General features: G+C 41.3%; 1 protein-coding gene across 3 annotated transcripts in view; it reads right to left on the bottom strand.

Annotated features, from left to right (window-relative positions):
• The window catches only part of DIO1 (iodothyronine deiodinase 1), a 41,389-nt gene that overhangs the window by 15,158 nt on the left and 12,111 nt on the right, over positions 1-14,120 (bottom strand). For 2 of the 3 annotated variants that reach the window (XM_015535305.2, XM_015535304.2), the window contains exon 4: positions 2,338-2,605. In XM_015535305.2, the coding sequence (XP_015390791.1) occupies positions 2,338-2,530 (193 nt within the window). In that variant the 5' untranslated portion in view covers positions 2,531-2,605. Of the gene's footprint in view, positions 1-2,337; positions 2,660-14,120 lie in introns of those variants that run through there. The other variant, XM_007077180.3, reaches the window with a different exon arrangement.

Raw genomic sequence — 14,120 nt, 5'->3', positions numbered from 1 at the left:
CGGCCTTCGGGTCAGGTCATGATCCCACAGTTCGTGGGCTCAAGCCCCACATCGGGCTCTGTGCTGACAGCTCAGAGCCTGGAGCCTACTTCAGATTCTGTGTCTCCCTCTCTCTCTGCCCCTACTCTGCTCACACTCTCTCAAAAATAAATAAATGTTAAAAAAAAAATTAAAGTCATGTGCAAGAAACTCTTGCCTGTTGCTCTACTTGAAACGCCTTTCCCTTCCCAAGCTATAAAAATCTTACTCATTTTTCAAGGCCTAGTTCCAAAGCCACCTCCTCCAGGAAACATTCCAAGCCCTGCAGGCAAACTTTATACCTTTACAGCCTCCCCCATCTCACAGAACTGTGAGGATTCCTTTACTACGTCCATCTGTGCTGGGAAACTGTAACCTTCTTGAGTGAAGGAGCAAGCTCTTACCTAACTCTGAGTCCTTGGCGTCTAGCCGAGGGCCGGGCACAGAGGAGGTGCTCGTGAATGTTTGCTGACTGAAGAAAATGAGATGAAGAAGCCCAGATTCTGGGTCTGACTTGGTTGCTCACTGTCTCTGTTACCTTTGCCTCTCAGCGTTCTCCATTCCCTTCTAAAGTGAGAGGACTGGATCAGGTCAACTTTTCCCAAAGGGTGTTCTTTGGATCATGTATGATGATGACAGGCATTTCCTCAGGGGGAGACCTGGGGGTTGTGTGTGTTAGGAATATCAGTCAGTGCTTTGTCAGTTTGGTTTTTTTTTCCCCCAAGTTTTGTTTGTTTTGAAGCTTCAGGGCTTCTCAGAGCTTTAAAAATATTCGCGTGCTGTATGAATTTCCAGGAGGAGGGTATAGCGTGCAGCGTTTCTCAAACTACTTGAATCAGGGAACTCGATGTAGTAAAGCTTATCTGCGGGATTTGGCCTCCAAAGACGTGCTTTGAAAAACACTAGAGTAGCCACCTGCCTCAGGGGCCTTCTCTACTCCATCCGCTGGGTCTAGGTCCCAGGAAATCGGAGATGAATCGGACACAGTACTGTCACAAGGCTCCCCGTTGGGCAGCCAGAGGCTAGGTGGCAAGAATCAGTGTCCGAGGAGAGGGGCAGATACAGAGCCATGCGTCCAGGAGAGAGAGCACCTGCCTAGCTGTAGGGCTCTGAGACGGCCTCACGGAAGGGCGTGTGTGTGAGAGCAGGCCCCTGTTGATGAGGTGTTTGGACGGTTGGCGATAGAGGGGAAGAGCCAACATCAGCAAGGCCAAGAAGGGAAAGCACAAGGGATGTGCAAGGCCCAAGAATTGGTCTGCAGGCCACAGCATGAGGCGCAGCCCACAGGTGAGATGGGGAAGGAAAGTGGGAGTTGGCTCAGGAAGGAACCTTGAGCACAAGGCTGGGCCCCGGCTTCGTTCTGAGTGCAGAGGGCAGCTGCTGAGGCTGGGGATGCGCTTGCTAAGGGGCAATCTCGCAGCCAGTCACAAGTGGGGTAGGAAGAGAGGGCAACAGGGGGAGGAGGAGGAAGGCCTGGCAGAAGGAACAGCTGTGAGGACAAAAAAAAAAAAAGGGGGGGGTCTGTAAGACCCCACATCAATAGAACTTGTATACATAGGAGAGGGAGAGAGAGTGCTTCAACATATATTTACTGAGCGCCTGCCATGGGCCAGCAGCAGCCAAAAGGATGCAAAGTGGGTTCCACTGCATGGGCTCCACCTGCATGGAGCGTGCAGGCTAGTGGGGGTGGCGCAGAACTACCTACCAGGTCAGGTGCAGTAAAGAGAAGCTTAGGACATCAAGCATGGAAAAGGAGGTAACCTAGCCTGGTGGGGGATCCAGGGCTGGCTTGTTGCAAGAAGTGGCACCGAGCGGAAGTCTGAAGGATGAGCAGGAGCTGACCAGGCAGGGCGACTCTAAGAGCCTAAGAGCCTGTGGAAGGGGGCGCCTGGGTGGCTCAGTCGGTTGAGCATCTGACTTCGGCTCAGGTCGTGATCTCACGGTTCATGGGTTCGTGGGTTTGAGCCCCACGTTGGGCTCTGTGCTGACAACATGGAGCCTACTTCACATTCTCCTTTCTATCTGCCCTCCCCCACCTCTCAAAAATGAATAAACATTTTGTAAAAATTAAAAAAAATAAATAAAGAGCATATGGAAGGAGCTGAAGGCCAGTGTAGCTGGTTTGTGGGTTAAGGGCCTGGGAAGGTGGCGATGCCGCTCAGAAGAACAGAATCTAGAAGTCCTAGATGCAGGAAGTGAGAAGACAAGAAGCCAAAAGGGAGCAGCCAGAATAGAATTCAGGACTTTCCAACCCACTTCCCCACCCACTGCTGAAACCCCCACTCCAAGCGCATCTCAAGCTTGGAACATTCTCCTGACCTTTCATGAAGTCCCAGATGCTGCACCTCTGTCCTGAGAGCCGGACCACGGGGCAGTTGGGGGCCAGACCTCCTGGCTCAGTCCTGTCCTCGAGTCGCTGCCATCGGACCTTCAGGACAAACCAGAAATACTGCACGCTGTACAGAGTTGGGGCCCAGTTGTCATAGGAAAAGTGGGGGTTCTTCTGGTTCATGGCCACGATGTGTTGCTTGACTCTCGAGGGAAACAATATCAGGAACACTTTGCCCACAGCCACCTGCAGGGCCACCTGAAAGAGGACCCAGAGCCTCCTCAGCCACAGCCCTGCCTGGGGCAGCCCCATTTTGGCACAGCCAGAGCTGGCTCTGGGGCTGGTGGGCAGAGAGGCCACAGCCGGGCGGTAATGGGAGGAGCTGAACAAAGGTGCAGGGTGGATGTAGCCAACCCGGGACAGCAGGAAGGTCCTGGGACAGAAGGTGTCTGCCTTCCTGTCAATGGAATGGAAAATTCCAAACCGAGGGCTCAAAGGTCTCTTCTAATTATTATCATTTCTGATCCTTTGCCTTAACCTTTGAGAGATCCTTGGACTGAGAGACTTCAGATTTTAAATCCTCCCTCTGATAAATTTTCAAAAACCAATACTTATAAAGATCACACTTAAAAGGACTCTTTGGTCCTTTAGAAAGGCTTTGTTGTAAGTAACTCCTAACATTAATCGTTCTTTTAATAATGTAAATTGTTCCTTTACTAATGAAAGATGGTTTTCCCACTCACAGCTTCTTACTTGGTGGTTGAATGTTTCTGGAGGCATAGCCTCCCCTAGAGGATTTTGGGCCTGGAAACTCCCAGGCAGAGACAGAGCTGGGTTATCTCCAAGAAAACCTGGACCTTTGTGTGTGTGTGTGTGTGTGTGTGTGTGTGTGTGTGTGTTGTGTGATATAACTACAACACTCTGCACTCAGCATGGTGGCAGTCCAGAGTGGGGAAAAGACAAGTAAGCAAAAAGTTATCATTTTAGCATATGAAGCACAGAAACAGAAGAGGGGGGGGGGCTTGGAAACATGGTGGAGGGCAGTTAATGCAGTTAATTCTATTTAGAGAGGTCAAGAGGACTTCCCCCAAAGTGATATCTACGCTGAAACCAGAAAGGCAGAATAGCAAGCAGTAAGCCAGGCAAATGGGGACATTGGTCCTAGTGGACGGAACCACATGTCCAAAGACCTAGAAGCCAGAGAGAGCATGGCCCACTGGAAAAATTAAAAGAAGAATCATAGAAGCTCAGAGCTGGAAAGTGTTTTAGAAAACATCTAAAACTACTTCCCTTTTAAGCAGGGAAACTGAGGCCTAGAGAGGGGAAGAGACTGAAGGCCAATTCTGCAATTAACTAATGTCCTAAAGAGTTAGTTCACAAAGCTTTAAGTTTACCCCTCCCTGACGCATTTGCATACCTGTGCGTTAGGGCAGAGGGAAGAAAGTCTTGAAAGCTGACTGTCACAGCCATAAAGGTGTTAACCTTGGCCTCTAGCACACTAACTCTATTTAGAGAAGAAAAAACACCTCCAAAAGCTGTTCTGTTTCTAAGCATCTCACTGTAAATGCCAAGCTGTGCCCCCAAAGTACAGCACCTGCCTGTTTGAGCAGTAATAACCCCTAATGTGTACATAGCATTTTCCCATACAGAGCATTTCTGTTATTTGTTTTAAGTAGACTATTTTTTCAAGCAGTTTTAGATTTACAGCAACATTAAGCCAAAAGTACGGGAGTGCCCAACTACCCCTGGTCTCCATACTTGCACAGCCTCCCCTACTATCCGTATCCCACCAGAGTGGTACATGTGTTACAGTTGATGAGCCTATATTAACAAATCATTATCCCAAAGTCCATAGATTACATTAGACTTCACTCTTGGTATCGTACAATCTATGGGTTTTGACAAATCTATAATGATATGTACCCACCATTAAGGTATCATAAAGAATAGTTTTGATGCCCTTAAATCCTCTGTGCTCCTCCAGTTCATCCCTCCCTCTCCCCTAATCCCTGGCAACCATTAATCCTTTTAGTGTGTCCATAGTTTTACCTTTTCTAGAATGTTATATAGTTGGAATCTTACAGCATGTAGCCTTTCAGTTTGACATCTTTCACTTAGTAATATGCATTTAAGAAACCCTCGTGTCTTTTCAGGACTTGATAACTCATTGTTTTTTTTAAACATTGGACAATATCCCATTGTCTGGATGTACCACAGTGTATCTGTTCACCTGTTAAAGGACATCTTGGTTGCTTTCAGGTCTTGGCAATTACAAATAAAGCTGCTGCTATAGACTGTTTGTATCCTGCCCTACCCCACCTCCCCCCCATTCATATGTTGAAACCTAATCCCCAAAGTGATGGTATTTGTTTTTTTGTGAGGCCTTGTAAGGTGATTAGGTAATTAGAGTGGAGCCGTAATGAATGGGTTAGAGCTCCTTCACCCCTTCATCCATGTGAGGACACAAGATGACTGACTGTCTGGGAACCAGGAAGTGGGCCCTCACTAGATACCAAATCTGCTGGTGCCTTGATCTTGCACTTCCAGCCTCCAAAACTGTGAGAAATAAATTTCTGTTGTGATCCACCCAGTCTATGGTATTCTGTTATAGCAGAATTAATGGATTAAGACAGGTGCCATAAACAACTATACGCAAGTTTCTGTGTGGATGTGTTTTCAACCCATTTGGGTAAATACCAAGAAGCACAAAGGCTGGATCTTATGGTGAAAGTATGATTAATTTTAAGAGAAATTGATAAATTGTCTTCTAAAATGGATGTGTCATTTTATATTCCCATCATCAATGAATGAGAGTTACTATTGTTCCATGTCCTCACCAGCATTTGGTGTTGTCTGTGTTCTGAATTTTGGCCATTCTAATAGGTATGTAATAGTATCTCACTCTTGCTTTAATTTGCAATTCCCTAATGGCATATGATAACGAGCAGCTTTTTATACACTTATTTGCCATCCATATATCTTCTTTGGTGAGGTGTCTGTTCCAATCTTTCATGCATTTTAAAATCAGTTTGTTCATTTTTTATTGCTGAGTTTTAAGAGTTGTTTCTTTTAGATAATAGTCCTTCATCAGCTATGTCTTTTGTGAATATTTTCTCCCAGCCTGTGTGGTTTGTCTTCTCAGTCTCTTGACCAATGTCTTTTGCAGAAGTTTTTAATTTTAATGAAGTCTAGCCTACCAATTCTTTTTTTCACAGATTGTGCTTTTGGTGTTGTATCTAAAAAGTCATCACCAAACCCAAAGTCATCTAGGTTTTCTTCTGTGTTATATTCTAGGGGTTTTATAGTTTTGTGATTTACATGTAGGTCTAAGTTCCATTTTGAGTTAATTTCTATGAAATGTCTGTGCCTAGATTCTTTTTTTTTTTTTTTTTTACATGTGGATGTCCAATTGTTCCAGCACCATTTTCTGAAGACTGTCTTTTGTCCTTTGTATTGTCTTTGTTCCTTTGTCAAAGATCTTTTGATTATATTTGTGTGGGTCTATTTCTGGGCACTCTTTTCTGTTCCATTGATCTTTTTGTCTATTTTCCTGTCCATATCATACTGTCTTGACTACTGTATCTTTATATTAAGTCTTGAAGTTGAGTAGTGTCAGTCCTCCAACTTTGTTCTTCTCTTTCAATAGTGCATTAGCTATTCTGGGTCTTTTGTCTCTCCATATAAACTTTGGAATGAGTTTGTCAATATCCACAAAATAACTTGCTGGGATTTGCTTTGGGATTGTGTTGAATCTATAGATTAAGTTGGGAAAAACTGACATCTTGAAAACATTGAGTCTTCCTGTTCATGAACATGGAATGTCTTTCCATTGTTTAAGTTCTTGTTTGACTTATTTCACCAGAGTTTTCCTTGTATAGATTTTTTATATATTTGGTTAATTTATATCTAATATTTCATTTTGGGGGGTGCTAATGTAAGTGGTATTATGACTTTAATTTCAGATTCCAATTGTTCATTGCTGTTATATGAAAAAGCAATTAACTTTTGTACATTAACTTTGTATCCTACAACTTTGCTATAAACACTTATTAGTTCTGGGAGGTTTTCTTGCCAATTAATTCAGATTTTCAATATTGTAATCTATGAACAAAAAAAGTTCTATTTCTTCCTTCCCAATCTGTATACCTTTTATTTCCTTTTCTTGTGTCTTATTGCATTCTCTAGGACTTCCAGTATGATGTTGAAAAAGAGTGGTGTTAGAAGGGATATTGGCAGAGGTTATTGGGAGGACATGACTGCCAGTTGACCCACAAGCTGGGCCTGGGAAATCAGAGGCTCCTTATCACCTCCCCTATCCTTGGAATGTGTGTGTCATTTGCCTTCCCTGTGTTAGAAGCTGCCCAAGGACATGGACTTGAGATAGTAATGTGCTGTTGAGACCATCTGGATGGTATACATGACGAAACCCAGTTAACGCCTCTATATAACTTTTAAGATTCTGGCAGGCAGGTGCAGAGATCTACTTCTCTTGTGGTTGCCCAAGACAAGCCTCATAAGTAAGTTCTCTTGCTTACTGAAACTGCCACCTACCAATCTGGAATAGTCTGCCTCTTTCTTCAGTCTCTCCTTGCCCTCTGTGTAAAGGGGCCAAGTTGTGGACCAACAGGGTACACTCTTGCCTTGTTCCTGATCTTGGTGGGAAAGTATCTAGTTTCTCGCCATTATGTATGATGTTAGCTGTAGGTTTTTTGTAGATGTTCTTTATCAAATTGAGAAGTTTCCTCTATTCCCTTTTCTGAGAGTTTTTATCGTTAATGGGTGTTAGATTTTGTCAAATGCTTTTTCTGCATGTATTTTGCTATAATCGTGTGATTTTTCCTTAATCTGCTGATGGTAATGGATCACATTAATTCATTTTTGAATGTTGACCAAGTCTTACATATCTGGAACAAATCTCACTTGGTCATGGTGTGTAATTCTTTTTATACATTGTTGGATTCAACTTGCTAATTTTATTGAGGATTTTTGCATCTCTATTCATAAAAAATGTTGGTCTCTAATTTTCTTTTTTTGTAATGTCTTTGCCTGGTTTGGGTATTAGGGTAGTGTTGGTTTCATAGAATGGATTAGGAATTATTCCCTCTGCTTCTAATTTCTGGACAAGACTGTGGAGAATTGTTATAATTTCTTCCTTCAACGTTTGGTAGAATTCTCCAGTGAACTAGTGGGTTAATTTGGGTCTGGTGCATTTTCTGTTTTCAAAAGTTATTATTTATTCAATTTCTTTCTTTATTAAAAAAACTTTTTTTAACGTTTATTTATTTTTGAGAGAGAGAGACACAGAGCGCAAGCAGGGGAGGGGCAGAGAGAGGGAGACACAGAATCCGAAGCAGGCTCCGGGCTCTGAGCTGTCAGCACAGAACCCCACGCAGGGCTCGAACCCACAGACCGTGAGATCATGACCTGAGCTGAAGTCGGAAGCTTAGCCAAGTGAGCCACCCAGGTGCCTCTTGATTCAATTTCTTTAATAGATATAGATCTATTCAGATTGTTTATTTCTTCTGGTATGAGTTTTCACACGTTGTGTCTTTCAAAGAATTAATCCATTTTATTTTGGTTATTACATGTGGGCATAGAGCTATTTAGAGTATCCCTTTAATATCCCTGGGATCTCTAGTAATGTGCCCTCTTTCATTTCCAATATTAGAATTTTTTCTTAGTTAGCCTGGCTAGAAGTTTATCAATAAACCTCTGTTTTTTGGCTTCCTTGATTTTCTCTATTGAATTCCTGTTTTCAATTTCATTGATTTCTGTTCTAATTTTTATTATTTATTTTCCTCTGCTTACTTTAGAGTTAATTTTCTCTCTCTCTTTTTCTAGTTTCCTCAAGTAGAAGCTTAGATTGCAGACTTTAAATCTTTCTTCTTTTCTAATTTTCTAGGTATTTTTTTCTTATTGATTTCTAGTCTGATTCCAATGTGGCCTGAGAGCATATATAACATAGTTTCTACTCTTTTAAATTTGTTAAGGTATATTTTATAGCCCAAAATGTGGTCTATCTTGGTGAATGTTCCATGTAAGTTTGAGAAAAATGTATATTCCACTGTTGTTGGATGAAGTAGTCTATATATGTCGATTATATCCACTTGACCAATGCTGCTGTTAAGTTCCACTATGTCCTTACTGATTTTCTGTCTGCTAGATCTGTCCATTTCTGATAGAGGGACATTAAAGTCTCCAACTATAATAGTGGATTCCTCTATTTCTTCTTTCAGTTCTATCAGTTTTTGCCTCATGCATTTTAATGCTTTGTTGTTAGGCACATACACATTAAAGATGGTTATGTTTTCTTAGAGAATTGATCCCTCATCATTATGTAATGCTCCTTCTTGGTAATTTTTCTTGCTCTGAAGTTTGCTCTGAAATTAGTGTAGCCATTCCAGCTTTCTTTTGATTAGTGTTAGCATAGTGTATCTTTCCTCATCCCTTTACTTTCTTAAAAATAGAGTTATGGGGCGCCTGGGTGGCTCAGTCAGTTGGGCGGCCGACTTCGGCTCAGGTCATGATCTCTCGGTCAGTGAGTTCGAGCCCCGCATCGGGCTCTGTGCTGACAGCTCAGAGCCCGGAGCCTGTTTCTGATTCTGTGTCTCCCTCTCTCTCTGACCCTCCCCCGTTCATGCTCTGTCTCTCTCTGTCTCAAAAATAAACGTTAAAAAAAATAAAAAAAATAGAGTTATTATGTAAACAGTTATTGGAACGATATGATCTATATAATCACTGTTCCTATTACTTTTTTACTTTTGATTTTTTTTTGTGGTAAAGTACACAAAACATAAAATTTACCGCCATAAAGTTTTAAGCATACAATTCAGTGACATTAAGAACATTCACACTATTGTACAACCATCATCATCATCCACTCATATAACTCCATCTTGCAATTCTGAAACTATATTCATTAAACAATAACTCCCCATTCCCCACATCCCTCAGCCTCAAGCAACCACCATTGGTTTTTTGCCTATGAATCGGACCACTCTCAGTACCTCATATAAATGGAATCATAGAATATTTGTCTTTTTTGTGACCGGCTTATTTCACTTAGCATAATGTTCTCAAGGTTCATCCATGCTGTAGCATATTGAGGAATTTCATTCTTAATTTAAGGCTGATTAATATTCCAATATATGTATTCCACTGTATGGATAATATGTATAATATTCCAATGTATGTATGTAACACATTTTGCTTATCCCATCTACTGATGGTCACTTGGGTTCCTTCCATATTTTAGTTATTATTGTGAATAATTGGCTAGGAACATAGGTTTTTAAGACCCTGATTTCAATTCTTTTGGGTACATACCCAGAAGTGGAAGTGCTGAATCATATGGTAATTCCATTTTTAATTTCTTTAGGAACTGTTTTCCATAAAGGCTTCATCATTTTACATTCCCACCAACAGTGCACAAGGATTTCAATTTCTCCATATCCTTGCCAACACTAGCTATTTTGTGTTGTGTTTTGTTTTGTTTGCTTTCTTTTTGTTTTTATACTATCCATCCCAATGGGTATGAGATGATGTAAACATTAATATTTAAAATTTTAATGGTTATGTATTTCTTTCAATTTGTATTACCTATAAAAAGCACACCAAAACTGGGGCACCTGGGTGGCTCAGTTGGTTGGGCATCTGGCTCTTGGTGTCGGCCCAGATCATGATCTCATGGTTTGTGGGTTTGAGCCCTGCACTGGGCTCTGCGCTGATGGCATGGAACCTGCTTGGGATTCTCTCTCTCTCTCTCTCTCTCTCTCTCTCTCTCTCTCTCTCTGCACCCCCTACAAAATAGGTAGATAAACTTAAAAAAAACCCTATCATTTCATAGTTATTATCACTTAGGGTAAGACCAAAGTAGATAGTATAGTGGTGAGCTACGTCTTCAGAAAAGGGTTAATGTTAAAAAGTCCTTCTTGTGAGATTGGCGCTTTACTAGTGCTCGCAAACTTGGATTTTAGAAGGGTTCCCACCACTGAAAATAGTGGTTCACTGTGAAGGAACTGTTTATGAATAAACAGTGTGAACACCTGCTGAACACCTTATGCCGAACACCTGCTTTCCTTCTGGGAATCTGGAATTTAGGTGTGTGCTAGAGAGAGGGTGCCTATGTGACCAGCTCCCAGTAAAATAAAACCTTAGGTACTGAGTCTCTGATGAGCTTCCTTGGGAGACAATATTTCATACATGTTGTCACAACTTTTTCTCTGGACTGGTTTTCTCTGGACTTCGCCCCTTGTGCCTGTTCCCTTTGCTGATTTTGTTTTATATTTTTTTGCTGTGAAAGCATAGCTGTGAGTATGACTATACGCTAAGTTCTCTGCGACCTCCTACAGATCACTGAGACTTGGGGTGGACCTATGATACACCATGTTACACAGGCTGCCCATAAACATTTGAAACCTCCAGCACTTCTGTTATTTTCAGTGATACATTAACCATCACTTCAGAAAGCTGACAACTGTTTGTAATGCAAAGTAGGTATAAACATGTTTCACTGAAATCTAGAAAGGGATTAAATATGGTTTGCCTTTCCTTTCCAATTGCAGATATGTGTTGGGAGTTGGGATTCTTGGTGCTGTAGCACTGAAACCAAACAACAGACTCATTTTATTATTCTAGAAACAAATCCTTATCTTAAATAAAGAGACAATGAGGGGTGCCTGGGTGGTTTAGTCAGTTATGCGTCTGACTTCAGCTCAGATCATGATTTCATGGTTCATGAATTCGAGCCCCGTCTTGGACTCTGTGCTGACAGTTCAGAGCCTGGAGCCTGCTTCGGATTCTGTGTCTCCCTCTCTCTCTGCCCCTCCCCCCTGTTCAGGCTCTGTCTCTCTCTTGCTCTCTCTCTCAAAAATAAATAATAAACATTAAAAAAAAAGACAATGAGCTTAATATATCTGTGTTACTGATTGATCATGTATTGTTCCATTATTCTCACTAAAAAGTTTTTTAGATATGTATTTGTATAAATAGATTATTACTTTTATATTTTATCATTTATTTTCTTAATTTTTAATGACTTTGATTTTCATTGTATTTATTAGTATAGCTACATTCTATTAATGGCAAGAGATCGTGGTTTTCCATTTCATGAAGTTGATATACAGTTTCTCTCTAAAATAAACATATTTAGGGGCGCCTGGGTGGCTCAGTCAGTTGAACATCCAACTTCAGCTCAGGTCATGATCTCATGGTTTGTGGGTTCGAGCCCCATGTCAGGCTCCGTGCCATCACTGGAGCCTGCTTGGGATTCTCTCTCTCCCTCTGCCCCTCCCCTGCTCGCACTATCTCTCTCCATCTCAAAAAGAAACATAACAAACAAACAAAAAAATTAAAAAATATATATATTTAAGTTTAAAGAGTGAGCTCACAAAACCATTAAAAAAAGAAGGAAAACGAGGATGTGGTAAGTGAACATAGGTGATGGTACACGGGATTTCAGTGAATTGTCCTTTACTTTCTGTGCATGCTTGGAATTTTGAATAATAGAAACACTAGTTAAGAATTGCTAGCAGTATGTCAGCCTTTTGCTCACAAAACAACTAGCTTTTCCATGAAAAAACTATTTTATTTTTTTTAATGTTTATTTATTTATTTTGAAAGAAAGAGAGACAGCATGCAAAAGGGAGAGGACCAGAGAGAGAGAGGGAGACAGAGGATCCAAAACAGGCTCTGTGCTGACAGTGGAGAGCCTGATGCAGGGCTCGAACCCAGGAACCGTGAGATCATGACCTGAGCCAAAGTTGGACGCTTAACCCACCTAGCCACGCAGACAACCCCCAAAAAACTATTTTAATGTATTACGTTCACAGGAGATAAAGGAAAACCTCCAAACATCGACATGTAAGTGTACACACGCATAAATAATATCATTGGGTAAAACCAAAATAGGGAACTGGGCAAAATGGTTTGGGCAAATGTAAAAGTTAAAGCAGCCCTGAGGGAAAATGGCAATATCAGTTCTGTGATTGTGCAAGGAAGTCTGGAACATGCTATAGGACAGAGCGGCCGATTCTGAGTTTCCTACATTAGGACAGAGACTCCTGGAAGGATATGAAAGTGGTCCTGTGTCGGCAGTGACTACTGGCTTCTGGAAGAATCAATATTAACTCTTTTCTGAAAAGATATCCCCTGTATCTTGGTGTCAACAATGACTGTGTGCATTTGAAAAAAGAGCCAAATAGAACCATTAGAAAAGAAAAAATATTTAGACCTGAGGATTTCCATAGATTAGGATAAAACTGATATGAGTATGCAAAGATTACCACCACGAGTAGTACAAAGAAACAAACCACCATGAGTGAGAGTCAGCAGAAAAACAACATTGAAATCCTTAAGAATTTCAGGTAGTGGAATTATCAAATACAGCCTATTTAAATAATTATAACTATGTGTTAAAAGTTTAATTCATTCATAGGAGTCAGGGAACCCTGACAACAAAGACCAGCTTCTACCAGCAAACTATTAACTATTTGCCTTCCGGATTATTAAAAAAAAAAAAAAAAAAAAAAAAGCATTCATGGGTTATCCAAAATGATTTTTAAAGAACCAAACAGAACTTTTAGAAAATGAATACATAATGGCTGGATTAAAAACTCAGTGGGTGGTTTAAATAGCAGATTAAGAACCCCTGAAGAAAGAATTAGCTAGAATGATGTATAAAGAAATTACTTGGGATGCCATGCAAATCAAAGGATTTGAAAAACATGAAAAAATGTTATTTGAAAACATGAAAGAGAAGTTAAAGCAATTCAGAGTGACATTTACAAAAAGTAATCAGTACGCTGTTTTAGTGAAGCTATGGAACACACACACACACACACACACACACACGCACACACACATAAGAACAAGGAGAAAATCTTGAAGTAGGCATGGGGGGGACAGGAAATAAGTAGAAGCAAGCAAGCAAAGAAAAAAAAAGTCAGAGGGAAGAAACAGTCCCCTACAAAGAATTGAGAATCATATTGACAGCAATTTTGAGTCAGCTTTCCCAGAAGCAGAGCCTGAGACAAGATCCTTCGGCACATGATTTACTGACAGGGCTCTCAGGAGAACCTCTAAGGTATAGGAAAACAGGACAGGGCAAGGGAAGAAGCTAAGTAAAATGTGGTTTCAGATGAGGTCTAGTCTTTCCCTGATCCCATGAGGATGCTCTGGATCATGTATGGCACCACTGAGTTATATCAATTTGAGGCAAAGAGGGGTCAACCATTAGTATACTCCTATCACTCAGTTACTGGCTACACGTATCACCTCCCAGACATTTCCAGACAAAGCAGCATCCTTCTGCTGAAGGGTAATTCTCCAGAGAAAAAGGAAGCTCTGAGCCATGAGTAATCACCACAGAAGTTGGGGAATGGATGCAGCAGGTAGTCATGAAGATTTAGGTGGGGCACCAAGTGCAACAGCAGAGTCCTCAGCAGCAACAATGGAAATCAGAAGGTAGTGGAATAATATCTTCAAAGTATTGAGGGAAAAAATAACTGGCAATCAGGAATTGTGTGCTCAACCCAACTGTCTTTAAAAAAATTTTTTTTTCCATTTATTTATTTTTTGAGAGACATAGAGAGACAGAGCACAAGTTGGAGAGGGGCAGAGAGAGAAGGAGACACAGAATCCGAAGCAGGCTCCAGGCTCGGAGCTGTCAGCACAGAACCCGATGCGGGGCTCAAACTCACAAACTGTGAGATCATGACCTGAGCCGAAGTCAGACGCTTAACTGACTGGACCACCCAGGCGCCCCCCAACTGTC

This window comes from Panthera tigris, chromosome C1 (assembly GCF_018350195.1).
Source record: "Panthera tigris isolate Pti1 chromosome C1, P.tigris_Pti1_mat1.1, whole genome shotgun sequence".
NCBI classification, from domain to species: Eukaryota; Metazoa; Chordata; class Mammalia; order Carnivora; family Felidae; genus Panthera; species Panthera tigris.
This window is presented reverse-complemented; position numbering and strand designations above follow the sequence as displayed.